The sequence below is a fragment of the Phyllobates terribilis genome, unplaced genomic scaffold, assembly GCF_046119375.1.
Source record: "Phyllobates terribilis strain yellow unplaced genomic scaffold, ASM4611937v1 Scaffold_143__1_contigs__length_4665640, whole genome shotgun sequence".
Taxonomy (NCBI): Eukaryota; Metazoa; Chordata; class Amphibia; order Anura; family Dendrobatidae; genus Phyllobates; species Phyllobates terribilis.
Genome location: NW_027362903.1, coordinates 3,838,845 through 3,853,585, shown reverse-complemented (window position 1 = coordinate 3,853,585; position 14,741 = coordinate 3,838,845). Strand labels below are relative to the sequence as shown.

The 14,741-nt window shown below is 47.1% G+C and overlaps 1 protein-coding gene across 8 annotated transcripts in view; it reads right to left on the bottom strand.

The window, feature by feature from the left end:
* LOC141206900 (inter-alpha-trypsin inhibitor heavy chain H3-like) overlaps nucleotides 1-14,741 on the bottom strand; it is a 395,905-nt gene that overhangs the window by 85,071 nt on the left and 296,093 nt on the right. For all 8 annotated transcript variants that reach the window (XM_073664275.1, XM_073664276.1, XM_073664270.1 and 5 more), the window contains 4 exons: nucleotides 8,189-8,299; nucleotides 7,993-8,121; nucleotides 7,310-7,426; nucleotides 1,504-1,672 (listed from right to left, as the gene is read on the bottom strand). In XM_073664275.1, coding sequence (XP_073520376.1) covers nucleotides 1,504-1,672; nucleotides 7,310-7,426; nucleotides 7,993-8,121; nucleotides 8,189-8,299 — 526 coding nt within the window. The remainder of the gene's footprint in view (nucleotides 1-1,503; nucleotides 1,673-7,309; nucleotides 7,427-7,992; nucleotides 8,122-8,188; nucleotides 8,300-14,741) is intronic.

Below are 14,741 nucleotides of genomic sequence, written 5' to 3'. Positions count from 1 at the left end.
TCTTATCGAGGACAGGAACAATCCAGCTTGTTATCGAGGAGAGGAACAATCCAGCTTGTTATCGCGGAGTGGGAACATCCAGCTTGTTATCAAGGAGAGGGATTATCCAGCTTGTTATTGAGGACAGGGACCATCCAGCTTGTTATTGAGGAGAGAAACAATCCAGCTTGTTATTGCGGAGTGGGAACATCCAGCTTGTTATCAAGGAGAGGGATTATCCAGCTTGCTATTGAGGACAGGGACAATCCAGCTTGTTATCCAGGAGAGGGACCATCCAGCTTGTTATCAAGGAGAGGAATCATCCTGCTTGTTATGGAGGAGAGGGACCATCCAGCTTGTTATGGAGGAGAAAGACGATCCAGCTTGTTATGGAGGAGAAAGACGATCCAGCTTGTTATGGAGGAGAGTGACCATCCAACTTGTTATGGAGAAATGAGACCATTCAGCTTGTTATTGAGGAGAAGGACCATCCAGCTTGTTATTGATGAGAGGGACGATCCAAGTTATCATAGAGGAGAGAGACCATCCAGCTTGTTATCTAGGAGAGGGACCATACATCTTGTTATGGAGGACAGATACCATCCAGCTTGTTATCAAGGAGAGGGACCATACATCTTGTTATGGAGGACAGAGAGCATCCAGCTTGTTATCAAGGAGCAGGACCATCTGCCTAGTTATCAAGGAGAGGGACCATCCAAGTTGTCATGGAGGAGAGAGACCATCCAGCTTATTATCAAGGAGATGGACCATTTAGCTTGTTAATGAGGAGAGGGACCATCCAGCTTGTTATCGAGAAGAAGGACCATCCAGCTTCTTATCAGCATCTCTGATGTGTAGCAGAGCAGCGGAGCAGTGAAAATTCAACATCAGAGAAGAAGAGGACAACGTTTCTCTCCCAAAACTCCAGCAACTGTGTCCTCATTTCCTCAATGTTTACATACTGTTGTAAGAAGGGACGCTGCACAATGGTGGACAGGACTCGGGCACAACGGTGGACAGGACTCGGACACAATAGTGGACATGACTAGGGCACAATAATGGACATGGCCCAGGTACAATGGTGGACACAGCTCTGGCACAATGGGGGACACGATTCGGGCACAATGGTGGACACGGCACTGGCACAATGGGGGACATGGCCTGGGCCCAACTGCTCTGAGATGTGTCACTGCCATCAATTTCTAAATGAGTAGTTTTATAAAAAAAAAAATGGAAAAGTGTCCAATGTCCAACTTCTGATCTTGGTTCCATGTTCTGCGTAATAAAATAAAACCCAACACGTAACCCAATCTTTACCCTCCCTATAGTGGTGGAGCAGTAACATAATCAAACGGAGGTCCTCAGATTCAGATCCTATCATTCAGAGCAGAGACCATTGATTCTGGCTGCCATCTCCATAATTAGGTTATTATCATAGAACACCATAATTGTTACATGCGCTTATAGTATCTGGCACCTAAGGGTGGGGTAGTTCTGCAGACGTATAGGGGCCATATTGCCCACCTCCATGAGCCTTTATCTTTTTCACAAATTCCTTCGCTCCTTGGATATTGTCAGGCGTTGCTTTCACGAGATCGTCGCTCCACTTCACGACGCTGCTGCTGAACTTCAGAATCCCAAAGTGATCAGTCACAGGTAAATCCGACAGAATTTTGATGAAAGCCTCGTACGTCTGCGGTCAGATCCACAAATGATTAGAGTGTTGTGTGCAAAGAACAAGTCACAAACGTAAGATTATAGGGACTGGAATAAATACTACTGCAAACAGCCTTATACTGTAGTCTAAAACTAATATACACAGTGAGTGCACCAGCAGAATAGTGAGCGCAGCTCAGGAGTATAATACAGGATGTAACTCAGGATCAGTACTGTAATGTATGTACACAGTGACTGCACCAGCAGAATAGTGAGCGCAGCTCAGGAGTATAATACAGGATGTAACTCAGGATCAGTAAAGTAATGTATGTACACAGTGACTGCACCAGCAGAATAGTGAGTGCAGCTCTGGAGTATAATACAGGAGGTAACTCAGGATCAGTAATGTAATGTATGTAAACAGTGACTGCACCAGCAGAATAGTGAACGCAGCTCAGGAGTATAATACAGGATGTAACTCAGGATCAGTAATGTAATGTATGTACACAGTGACTGCACCAGCAGAATAGTGAGTGCAGCTCTGGAGTATAATACAGGATGTAACTCAGGATCAGTAATGTAAAGTATGTACACAGTGACTGCACCAGCAGAATAGTGAGTGCAGCTCTGGAGTATAATACAGGAGGTAACTCAGGATCAGTAATGTAATGTATGTACACAGCGACTGCACCAGCAGAATAGTGAGTGCAGCTCTGAAGTATAATACAGGATGTAACTCAGGATCAGTAATGTAATGTATGTACACAGTGACTGCACCAGCAGAATAGTGAGTGCAGCTCTGGAGTATAATACAGGAGGTAACTCAGGATCAGTAATGTAATGTATGTACACAGTGACTGCACCAGCAGAATAGTGAGTGCAGCTCCGGGGTATAATACAGGAGGTAACTCAGGATCAGTAATGTAATGTATGTACACAGTGACTGCACCAGCAGAATAGTGAGTGCAGCTCTGGAGTATAATACAGGATGTAACTCAGGATCAGTAATGTAATGTATGTACACAGTGACTGCACCAGCACAATAGTGAGTGCAGCTCTGGAGTATAATACAGGAGGTAACTCAGGATCAGTAATGTAATGTATGTACACAGTGACTGCACCAGCAGAATAGTGAGTGCAGCTCTGGAGTATAATACAGGATGTAACTCAGGATCAGTAATGTAATGTATGTACACAGTGACTGCACCAGCAGAATAGTGAGTGCAGCTCTGGAGTATAATACAGGGTGTAACTCAGGATCAGTAATGTAATGTATGTACACAGTGACTGCACCAGCAGAATAGTGAGCACAGCTCTGGAGTATAATACAGGATGTAACTCAGGATCAGTAATGTAATGTATGTACATAGTGACTGCACCAGCAGAATAGTGAGTGCAGCTCTGGGGTATAATACAGGATGTAACTCAGGATCAGTAATGTAATGTATGTACACAGTGACTGCACCAGCAGAATAGTGAGTGCAGCTCTGGGGTATAATACAGGATGTAACTCAGGATCAGTAATGTAATGTATGTACACAGCGACTGCACCAGCAGAATAGTGAGTGCAGCTCTGGAGTATAATACAGGATGTAACTCAGGATCAGTAATGTAATGTATGTACACAGTGACTGCACCAGCAGAATAGTGAGCGCAGCTCTGGAGTATAATACAGGAGGTAACTCAGGATCAGTAATATAATGTATGTACACAGTGATTGCACCAGCAGAATAGTGAGTGCAGCTCTGGAGTATAATACAGGATGTAACTCAGGATCAGTAATGTAATGTATGTACACAGTGACTGCACCAGCAGAATAGTGAGTGCAGCTCTGGAGTATAATACAGGTGGTAACTCAGGATCAGTAATGTAATGTATGTACACAGTGACTGCACCAGCAGAATAGTGAGTGCAGCTCTGGAGTATAATACAGGATGTAACTCAGGATCAGTAATGTAATGTATGTACACAGTGACTGCACCAGCAGAATAGTAAGGGCAGCTCTGGAGGATAATACAGGATGTAACTCAGGATCAGTAATGTAATGTATGTACACAGTGACTGCACCAGCAGAATAGTGAGTGCAGCTCTGGAGTATAATACAGGATGTAACTCAGGATCAGTAATGCAATGTATGTACACAGTGACTGCACCAGCAGAATAGTGAGTGCAGCTCTGGAGTATAATACAGGATGTAACTCAGGATCAGTAATGTAATGTATGTACACAGTGACTGCACCAGCAGAATAGTGAGTGCAGCTCTGGAGTATAATACAGGATGTAACTCAGGATCACTAATGTAATGTATGTACACAGTGACTGCACCAGCAGAATAGTGAGTGCAGCTCTGGAGTATAATACAGGATGTAGCTCAGGATCAGTAATGCAATGTATGTACACAGTGACTGCACCAGCAGAATAGTGAGTGCAGCTCTGGAGTATAATACAGGATGTAATTCAGGATCAGTAATGTAATGTATGTACACAGTGACTGCACCAACAGAATAGTGAGTGCAGCTCTGGAGTATAATACAGGATGTAACTCAGGATCACTAATGTAATGTATGTACACAGTGACTGCACCAGCAGAATAGTGAGTGCAGCTCTGGAGTATAATACAGGATGTAACTCAGGATCAGTAAGGTAATGTATGTACACAGTGACTGCACCAGCAGAATAGTGAGTGCAGCTCTGGAGTATAATACAGGATGTAACTCAGGATCAGTAAGGTAATGTATGTACACAGTGACTGCACCAGCAGAATAGTGAGTGCAGCTCTGAAGTATAATACAGGATGTAACTCAGGATCAATAATGTAATGTATGTACACAGTGACTGCAACAGCAGAATAGTGAGTGCAGCTCTGGAGTATAATACAGGATGTAACTCAGGATCAGTAATGTAATGTATGTACACAGTGACTGCACCAGCAGAATAGTGAGTGCAGCTCTGGAGTATAATACAGGATGTAACTCAGGATCAGTAATGCAATGTATGTACACAGTGACTGCACCAGCAGAATAGTGAGTGCAGCTCTGGAGTATAATACAGGATGTAACTCAGGATCAGTAATGTAATGTATGTACACAGTGACTGCACCAGCAGAATAGCGAGTGCAGCTCTGGAGTATAATACAGGATGTAACTCAGGATCACTAATGTAATGTATGTACACAGTGACTGCACCAGCAGAATAGTGAGTGCAGCTCTGGAGTATAATACAGGATGTAGCTCAGGATCAGTAATGCAATGTATGTACACAGTGACTGCACCAGCAGAATAGTGAGTGCAGCTCTGGAGTATAATACAGGTTGTAATTCAGGATCAGTAATGTAATGTATGTACACAGTGACTGCACCAACAGAATAGTGAGTGCAGCTCTGGAGTATAATACAGGATGTAACTCAGGATCAGTAATGTAATGTATGTACACAGTGACTGCACCAGCAGAATAGTGAGTGCAGCTCTGGAGTATAATACAGGAGGTAACTCAGGATCAGTAATGTAATGTATGTACACAGTGACTGCACCAGCAGAATAGTGAGTGCAGCTCTGGAGTATAATACAGGATGTAACTCAGGATCAGTAAGGTAATGTATGTACACAGTGACTGCACCAGCAGAATAGTGAGTGCAGCTCTGGAGTATAATACAGGATGTAACTCAGGATCAGTAAGGTAATGTATGTACACAGTGACTGCACCAGCAGAATAGTGAGTGCAGCTCTGAAGTATAATACAGGATGTAACTCAGGATCAATAATGTAATGTATGTACACAGTGACTGCAACAGCAGAATAGTGAGTGCAGCTCTGGAGTATAATACAGGATGTAACTCAGGATCAGTAATGTAATGTATGTACACAGTGACTGCACCAGCAGAATAGTGAGTGCAGCTCTGGAGTATAATACAGGATGTAACTCAGGATCAGTAATGCAATGTATGTACACAGTGACTGCAACAGCAGAATAGTGAGTGCAGCTCTGGAGTATAATACAGGATGTAACTCAGGATCAGTAATGTAATGTATGTACACAGTGACTGCACCAGCAGAATAGTGAGTGCAGCTCTGGAGTATAATACAGGATGTAGCTCAGGATCAGTAATGCAATGTATGTACACAGTGACTGCACCAGCAGAATAGTGAGTGCAGCTCTGGAGTATAATACAGGTTGTAATTCAGGATCAGTAATGTAATGTATGTACACAGTGACTGCACCAACAGAATAGTGAGTGCAGCTCTGGAGTATAATACAGGATGTAACTCAGGATCAGTAATGTAATGTATGTACACAGTGACTGCACCAGCAGAATAGTGAGTGCAGCTCTGGAGTATAATACAGGAGGTAACTCAGGATCAGTAATGTAATGTATGTACACAGTGACTGCACCAGCAGAATAGTGAGCGCAGCTCTGGAGTATAATACAGGATGTAACTCAGGATCAGTAATGCAATGTATGTACACAGTGACTGCACCAGCAGAATAGTGAGTGCAGCTCTGGAGTATAATACAGGATGTAACTCAGGATCAGTAATGTAATGTATGTACACAGTGACTGCACCAGCAGAATAGCGAGTGCAGCTCTGGAGTATAATACAGGATGTAACTCAGGATCACTAATGTAATGTATGTACACAGTGACTGCACCAGCAGAATAGTGAGTGCAGCTCTGGAGTATAATACAGGATGTAGCTCAGGATCAGTAATGCAATGTATGTACACAGTGACTGCACCAGCAGAATAGTGAGTGCAGCTCTGGAGTATAATACAGGTTGTAATTCAGGATCAGTAATGTAATGTATGTACACAGTGACTGCACCAACAGAATAGTGAGTGCAGCTCTGGAGTATAATACAGGATGTAACTCAGGATCAGTAATGTAATGTATGTACACAGTGACTGCACCAGCAGAATAGTGAGTGCAGCTCTGGAGTATAATACAGGAGGTAACTCAGGATCAGTAATGTAATGTATGTACACAGTGACTGCACCAGCAGAATAGTGAGCGCAGCTCTGGAGTATAATACAGGATGTAACTCAGGATCAGTAATGCAATGTATGTACACAGTGACTGCACCAGCAGAATAGTGAGTGCAGCTCTGGAGTATAATACAGGATGTAACTCAGGATCAGTAATGTAATGTATGTACACAGTGACTGCACCAGCAGAATAGCGAGTGCAGCTCTGGAGTATAATACAGGATGTAACTCAGGATCACTAATGTAATGTATGTACACAGTGACTGCACCAGCAGAATAGTGAGTGCAGCTCTGGAGTATAATACAGGATGTAGCTCAGGATCAGTAATGCAATGTATGTACACAGTGACTGCACCAGCAGAATAGTGAGTGCAGCTCTGGAGTATAATACAGGTTGTAATTCAGGATCAGTAATGTAATGTATGTACACAGTGACTGCACCAACAGAATAGTGAGTGCAGCTCTGGAGTATAATACAGGATGTAACTCAGGATCAGTAATGTAATGTATGTACACAGTGACTGCACCAGCAGAATAGTGAGTGCAGCTCTGGAGTATAATACAGGAGGTAACTCAGGATCAGTAATGTAATGTATGTACACAGTGACTGCACCAGCAGAATAGTGAGTGCAGCTCTGGAGCATAGTACATGATATGCACTATGATTGTCAGATCAACCTTACATAGTATTTACCTGTTTCATCTTCCGGCCTATCATGGACAGGCTGGAGTCAATAACAAACACCATATTTTTCGGGACCCTTTCAAGGACGCTGGGAGCAAAGTAATGTACAAAATATCCATTGACGATCTGTGGATGAAAAATATTATCATTGTAAGTGAAGTAATTACAGAGGATCAGTTTCTATAGTCAATTAAAAGTTGTGCAAATTTCCAATCTATTTTGGCTTTAACTCCTTATACTTTTCAAAATCTTTGTTTTCAGTGAATGGAAAAATTCTTGTTTGATCCCAAAGGCTGAAAATCCGGAGCAGATCTCGCCCTTCTCACCGCTGCGCGTGCGTTACAACTGTATCCATTGTAGAGAATTGTTTGTGGCCTCCAGACTGATACTTTGTAACAAACCATCAGCAGAAGAGGGAGATAAAATATTTACTGATCTGCGGTGGAGCAATGAAAGAATCTTTGGGGTTTGTTCACACGTTAAGTATTTGGTGCAGGAATTTCTGTATCTATTGGCAGGAAAAAAGCTGCATAGATAGTCGCGTTTTCCGCACTTTTGATGCGTTTTTAGTGCAGATCTTTCCTCATTCATTTTGCTGGTATTAGGAAACCCTTCAGGCGAATCTGCGCAGGAATAAAAAGCAGCAGATGTGTAAGGTGTGAACAGGCCCTATGCTCGCGCTTTGTAGTCACCTGTACGTTCCCGGCAGACTTCTCCCTGTTCACATCGTACTTGATGATGAAGTCGCCGTCTAGAAGCGTTTCTGAACATGAAGGACATTTGCGCTGCTGCTCCAGTGTCGGCTTAAACGCGACACGAGCCTGTAAAATAGACGCCGTGAGCGCAATCGCCTCCAACACCTGCAGAACCAGACGACAAGCACCTCACCCTCGTCCCGCTGCGATCGATCAGCACCGCGTCCATCAGCTCATTCGTCATGAAGGCGCCAATTGTGTTCACAAACCTGATGCCTTGTGGCTCTACGATGTCTACGGTAATCTGCAAACCAAAGCGTGACTTAGTGGGGGGTAAGATCACTGCAGCACAGAGTATTTCAGGAGAGAAGAGTCTCAATATTATGGGAGGTCAGAGACTGAGACTTGCATAGTGGTCCCAGTAGGGTATCCCAGCAGCACAGAGTATCTCAGGAAAGGAGGAGTGATAAGCTCAGAAATATACTGTGGAAGGAGCAGGGTCCCCAGCAGCAGAGTTCTTGGAGTTACATAGAATAGGCAGCAGAGTTCACAGCAGCACAGAGGGTGTCAGGAGAGAGGTGGGCTGATCTCTTGGAGTTACATAGAATAGGCAGCAGAGTTCACAGCAGCACAGAGGGTGTCAGGAGGGAGGTGGGCTGATCTCTTGGAGTTACATAGAATAGGCAGCAGAGTTCACAGCAGCACAGAGAGTGTCAGGAGAGAGGTGAGCAGATCTCTTGGAGTTACATAGAATAGGCAGCAGGGTTCACAGCAGCACAGAGGGTGTCAGGAGAGAAGTAGGCTGATCTCTTGGAGTTACATAGAATAGGCAGCAGGGTTCACAGCAGCACAGAGGGTGTCAGGAGAGAGGTGGGCAGATCTCTTGGAGTTACATAGAAAAGGCAGCAGGGTTCACAGCAGCACAGAGGGTGTCAGGAGAGAAGTGGGCTGATCTCTTGGAGTTACATAGAATAGGCAGCAGGGTTCACAGCAGCACAGAGGGTGTCAGAAGGGAGGTGGGCTGATCTCTTGGATTTACATAGAATAGGCAGCAGAGTTCACAGCAGCACAGAGGGTGTCAGGAGAGAGGTGGGCTGATCTCTTGGATTTACATAGAATAGGCAGCAGGGTTCACAGCAGCACAGAGAGTGTCAGGAGGGAGGTGGGCTGATCTCTTGGAGTTACATAGAAGAGGCAGCAGAGTTCATAGCAGCACAGAGGGTGTCAGGAGAGAGGTGGGCTGATCTCTTGGAGTTACATAGAAGAGGCAGCAGAGTTCACAGCAGCACAGAGGGTGTCAGGAGAGAGGTGGGCTGATCTCTTGGAGTTACATAGAATAGGCAGCAGAGTTCACAGCAGCACAGAGGGTGTCAGGAGAGAAGTGGGCTGATCTCTTGGAGTTACATAGAAAAGGCAGCAGGGTTCACAGCAGCACAGAGGGTGTCAGGAGAGAAGTGGACTAATCTCTTGGAGTTACATAGAAAAGGCAGCAGAGTTCACAGCAGCACAGAGGGTGTCAGGAGAGAGGTGGGCTGATCTCTTGGAGTTACATAGAATAGGCAGCAGGGTTCACAGCAGCACAGAGGGTGTCAGGAGAGAAGTGGGCTGATCACTTGGAGTTACATAGAATAGGCAGCAGGGTTCACAGCAGCACAGAGGGTGTCAGGAGAGAGGTGGGCTGATCTCTTGGAGTTACATAGAATAGGCAGCAGAGTTCACAGCAGCACAGAGGGTGTCAGGAGAGAGGTGGGCTGATCTCTTGGAGTTACATAGAATAGGCAGCAGAGTTCACAGCAGCACAGAGGGTGTCAGGAGAGAAGTGGGCTGATCTCTTGGAGTTACATAGAAAAGGCAGCAGGGTTCACAGCAGCACAGAGGGTGTCAGGAGAGAAGTGGACTAATCTCTTGGAGTTACATAGAAAAGGCAGCAGAGTTCACAGCAGCACAGAGGGTGTCAGGAGAGGTGGGCTGATCTCTTGGAGTTACATAGAATAGGCAGCAGGGTTCACAGCAGCACAGAGGGTGTCAGGAGGGAGGTGGGCTGATCTCTTGGATTTACATAGAATAGGCAGCAGAGTTCACAGCAGCGCAGAGGGTGTCAGGAGAGAGGTGAGCAGATCTCTTGGATTTACATAGAATAGGCAGCAGAGTTCACAGCAGCACAGAGGGTGTCAGGAGAGAAGTGGACTGATCTCTTGGAGTTACATAGAAAAGGCAGCAGAGTACACAGCAGCACAGAGGGTGTCAGGAGAGAGGTGGGCTGATCACTTGGAGTTACAAAGAAGAGGCAGCAGAGTTCACAGCGGCACAGAGGGTGTCTGGAGAGAGGTGGGCTGATCTCTTGGAGTTACATAGAATAGGCAGCAGAGTTCACAGCAGCACAGAGGGTGTCAGGAGAGAAGTGGACTGATCACTTGGAGTTACAAAGAAGAGGCAGCAGAGTTCACAGCAGCACAGAGGGTGTCAGGAGAGTAGTGGACTGATCTCTTGGAGTTACATAGAAGAGGCAGCAGAGTTCACAGCAGCACAGAGGGTGTCAGGAGGGAGGTGGGCTGATCTCTTGGAGTTACATAGAATAGGCAGCAGGGTTCACAGAAGCACAGAGGGTGTCAGGAGAGAAGTGGACTGATCTCTTGGAGTTACATAGAATAGGCAGCAGGGTTCACAGCAGCACAGAGGGTGTCAGGAGGGAGGTGGGCTGATCTCTTGGAGTTACATAGAATAGGCAGCAGAGTTCACAGCAGCACAGAGGGTGTCAGGAGAGAGGTGGGCTGATCTCTTGGAGTTACATAGAATAGGCAGCAGAGTTCACAGCAGCACAGAGGGTGTCAGGAGAGAAGTGGACTGATCTCTTGGAGTTACATAGAATAGGCAGCAGGGTTCACAGCAGCACAGAGGGTGTCAGGAGGGAGGTGGGCTGATCTCTTGGAGTTACATAGAATAGGCAGCAGAGTTCACAGCAGCACAGAGGGTGTCAGGAGAGAGGTGGGCTGATCTCTTGGAGTTACATAGAATAGGCAGCAGAGTTCACAGCAGCACAGAGGGTGTCAGGAGAGAGGTGAGCAGATCTCTTGGAGTTACATAGAATAGGCAGCAGAGTTCACAGCAGCACAGAGGGTGTCAGGAGAGAGGTGGGCTGATCTCTTGGAGTTACATAGAATAGGCAGCAGAGTTCACAGCAGCACAGAGGGTGTCAGGAGAGAGGTGAGCAGATCTCTTGGAGCTACATAGAATAGGCAGCAGAGTTCACAGCAGCACAGAGGGTGTCAGGAGAGAGGTGGACTGATCTCTTGGAGTTACATAGAATAGGCAGCAGAGTTCACAGCAGCACAGAGGGTGTCAGGAGAGAGGTGGGCTGATCTCTTGGAGTTACATAGAATAGGCAGCAGAGTTCACAGCAGCACAGAGAGTGTCAGGAGAGAGGTGGGCTGATCTCTTGGAGTTACATAGAATCAGCAGCAGAGTTCACAGCAGCACAGAGGGTGTCAGGAGGGAGGTGGGCTGATCTCTTGGAGTTACATAGAATAGGCAGCAGGGTTCACATCAGCACAGAGGGTGTCAGGAGAGAGGTGGGCTGATCTCTTGGAGTTACATAGAATCAGCAGCAGAGTTCACAGCAGCACAGAGGGTGTCAGGAGGGAGGTGGGCTGATCTCTTGGAGTTACATAGAATAGGCAGCAGGGTTCACATCAGCACAGAGGGTGTCAGGAGAGAGGTGGGCTGATCTCATGGAGTTACATAGAATAGGCAGCAGGGTTCACAGCAGCACAGAGGGTGTCAGGAGAGAGGTGGGCTGATCTCTTGGAGTTACATAGAATAGGCAGCAGGGTTCACAGCAGCACAGAGGGTGTCAGGAGAGAGGTGGGCTGATCTCATGGAGTTACATAGAATAGGCAGCAGGGTTCACAGCAGCACAGAGGGTGTCAGGAGAGAGGTGGGCTGATCTCATGGAGTTACATAGAATAGGCAGCAGGGTTCACAGCAGCACAGAGGGTGTCAGGAGAGAGGTGGGCTGATCTCATGGAGTTACATAGAATAGGCAGCAGGGTTCACAGCAGCACAGAGGGTGTCAGGAGAGAGGTGGGCAGATCTCTTGGAGTTACATAGAATAGGCAGCAGGGTTCACAGCAGCACAGAGGGTGTCAGGAGAGAAGTGGGCTGATCTCTTGGATTTACATAGAATAGGCAGCAGGGTTCACAGCAGCACAGAGGGTGTCAGGAGAGAGGTGGGCTGATCTCTTGGATTTACATAGAATAGGCAGCAGGGTTCACAGCAGCACAGAGGGTGTCAGGAGAGAAGTGGGCTGATCTCTTGGATTTACATAGAATAGGCAGCAGGGTTCACAGCAGCACAGAGGGTGTCAGGAGGGAGGTGGGCTGATCTCTTGGATTTACATAGAATAGGCAGCAGGGTTCACAGCAGCACAGAGGGTGTCAGGAGGGAGGTGGGCTGATCTCTTGGAGTTACGTAGAATAGGCAGCAGGGTTCACAGCAGCACAGAGGGTGTCAGTAGAGAGGTGGGCTGATCTCTTGGATTTACATAGAATAGGCAGCAGGGTTCACAGCAGCACAGAGGGTGTCAGGAGAGAGGTGGGCTGATCTCTTGGAGTTACATAGAATCAGCAGCAGAGTTCACAGCAGCACAGAGGTTGTCAGGAGGGAGGTGGGCTGATCTCTTGGAGTTACATAGAATAGGCAGCAGGGTTCACAGCAGCACAGAGGGTGTCAGGAGGGAGGTGGGCTGATCTCTTGGATTTACATAGAATAGGCAGCAGGGTTCACAGCAGCACAGAGAGTGTCAGGAGAGAGGTGGGCTGATCTCTTGGAGTTACATAGAATCAGCAGCAGAGTTCACAGCAGCACAGAGGTTGTCAGGAGGGAGGTGGGCTGATCTCTTGGAGTTACATAGAATAGGCAGCAGGGTTCACAGCAGCACAGAGGGTGTCAGGAGAGAGGTGGGCAGATCTCTTGGAGTTACATAGAATAGGCAGCAGGGTTCACAGCAGCACAGAGGGTGTCAGGAGAGTGGTGGGCTGATCTCTTGGATTTACATAGAATAGGCAGCAGGGTTCACAGCAGCACAGAGGGTGTCAGGAGAGAGGTGGGCTGATCTCTTGGAGTTACATAGAATAGGCAGCAGAGTTCACAGCAGCACAGAGGTTGTCAGGAGAGAGGTGGGCTGATCTCTTGGAGTTACATAGAATAGGCAAAAGGGTTCACAGCAGCACAGAGGGTGTCAGGAGGGAGGTGGGCTGATCTCTTGGATTTACATAGAATAGGCAGCAGGGTTCACAGCAGCACAGAGGTTGTCAGGAGAGAGGTGGGCTGATCTCTTGGATTTACATAGAATAGGCAGCAGGGTTCACACCAGCACAGAGGGTGTCAGGAGAGAGGTGGGCTAATCTCTTGGAGTTACATAGAAAAGGCAGCAGGGTTCACAGCAGCACAGAGGGTGTCAGGAGAGAGGTGGGATGATCTCTTGGAGTTACATAGAATAGGCAGCAGGGTTCACGGCAGCACAGAGGGTGTCAGGAGAGAAGTGAACTGATCTCTTGGAGTTACATAGAAAAGACAGCAGAGTTCACAGCAGCACAGAGGGTGTCAGGAGAGAGGTGGGATGATCTCTTGGAGTTACATAGAATAGGCAGCAGGGTTCACAGCAGCACAGAGGGTGTCAGGAGAGAGGTGGACTGATCTCTTGGCGTTACATAGAATAGGCAGCAGAGTTCACAGCAGCACAGAGGGTGTCAGGAGAGAAGTGGGCTGATCTCTTGGAGTTACATAGAATAGGCAGCAGGGTTCACAGCAGCACAGAGGGTGTCAGGAGGGAGGTGGGCTGATCTCTTGGAGTTACGTAGAATAGGCAGCAGGGTTCACAGCAGCACAGAGTGTGTCAGGAGAGAGGTGGGCTGATCTCTTGGAGTTACATAGAATAGGCAGCAGGGTTCACAGCAGCACAGAGGGTGTCAGGAGAGAAGTGGGCTGATCTCTTGGAGTTACATAGAATAGGCAGCAGGGTTCACAGCAGCACAGAGGGTGTCAGGAGGGAGGTGGGCTGATCTCTTGGATTTACATAGAGTAGGCAGCAGGGTTCACACCAGCACAGAGGGTGTCAGGAGAGAGGTGGGCAGATCTCTTGGAGTTACATAGAATAGGCAGCAGGGTTCACAGCAGCACAGAGGTTGTCAGGAGAGAAGTGAACTGATCTCTTGGAGTTACATAGAAAAGGCAGCAGAGTTCACAGCAGCACAGAGGGTGTCAGGAGGGAGGTGGGATGATCTCTTGGAGTTACATAGAATAGGCAGCAGAGTTCACAGCAGCACAGAGGGTGTCAGAAGAGAGGTGGGATGATCTCTTGGAGTTACATAGAATTGGCAGCAGGGTTCACAGCAGCACAGAGGGTGTCAGGAGAGAGGTGGACTGATCTCTTGGCGTTACATAGAATAGGCAGCAGAGTTCACAGCAGCACAGAGGGTGTCAGGAGGGAGGTGGGCTGATCTCTTGGAGTTACATAGAATAGGCAGCAGAGTTCACAGCAGCACAGAGGGTGTCAGGAGAGAGGAGGGCTGATCTCTTGGAGTTACATAGAATAGGCAGCAGAGTTCACAGCAGCACAGAGGGTGTCAGGAGGGAGGTGGGCTGATCTCTTGAATTTACATAGAATAGGCAGCAGGGTTCACAGCAGCACAGAGGGTGTCAGGAGAGAGGTGGGCTGATCACTTGGAGTTACATAGAAAAGGCAGCA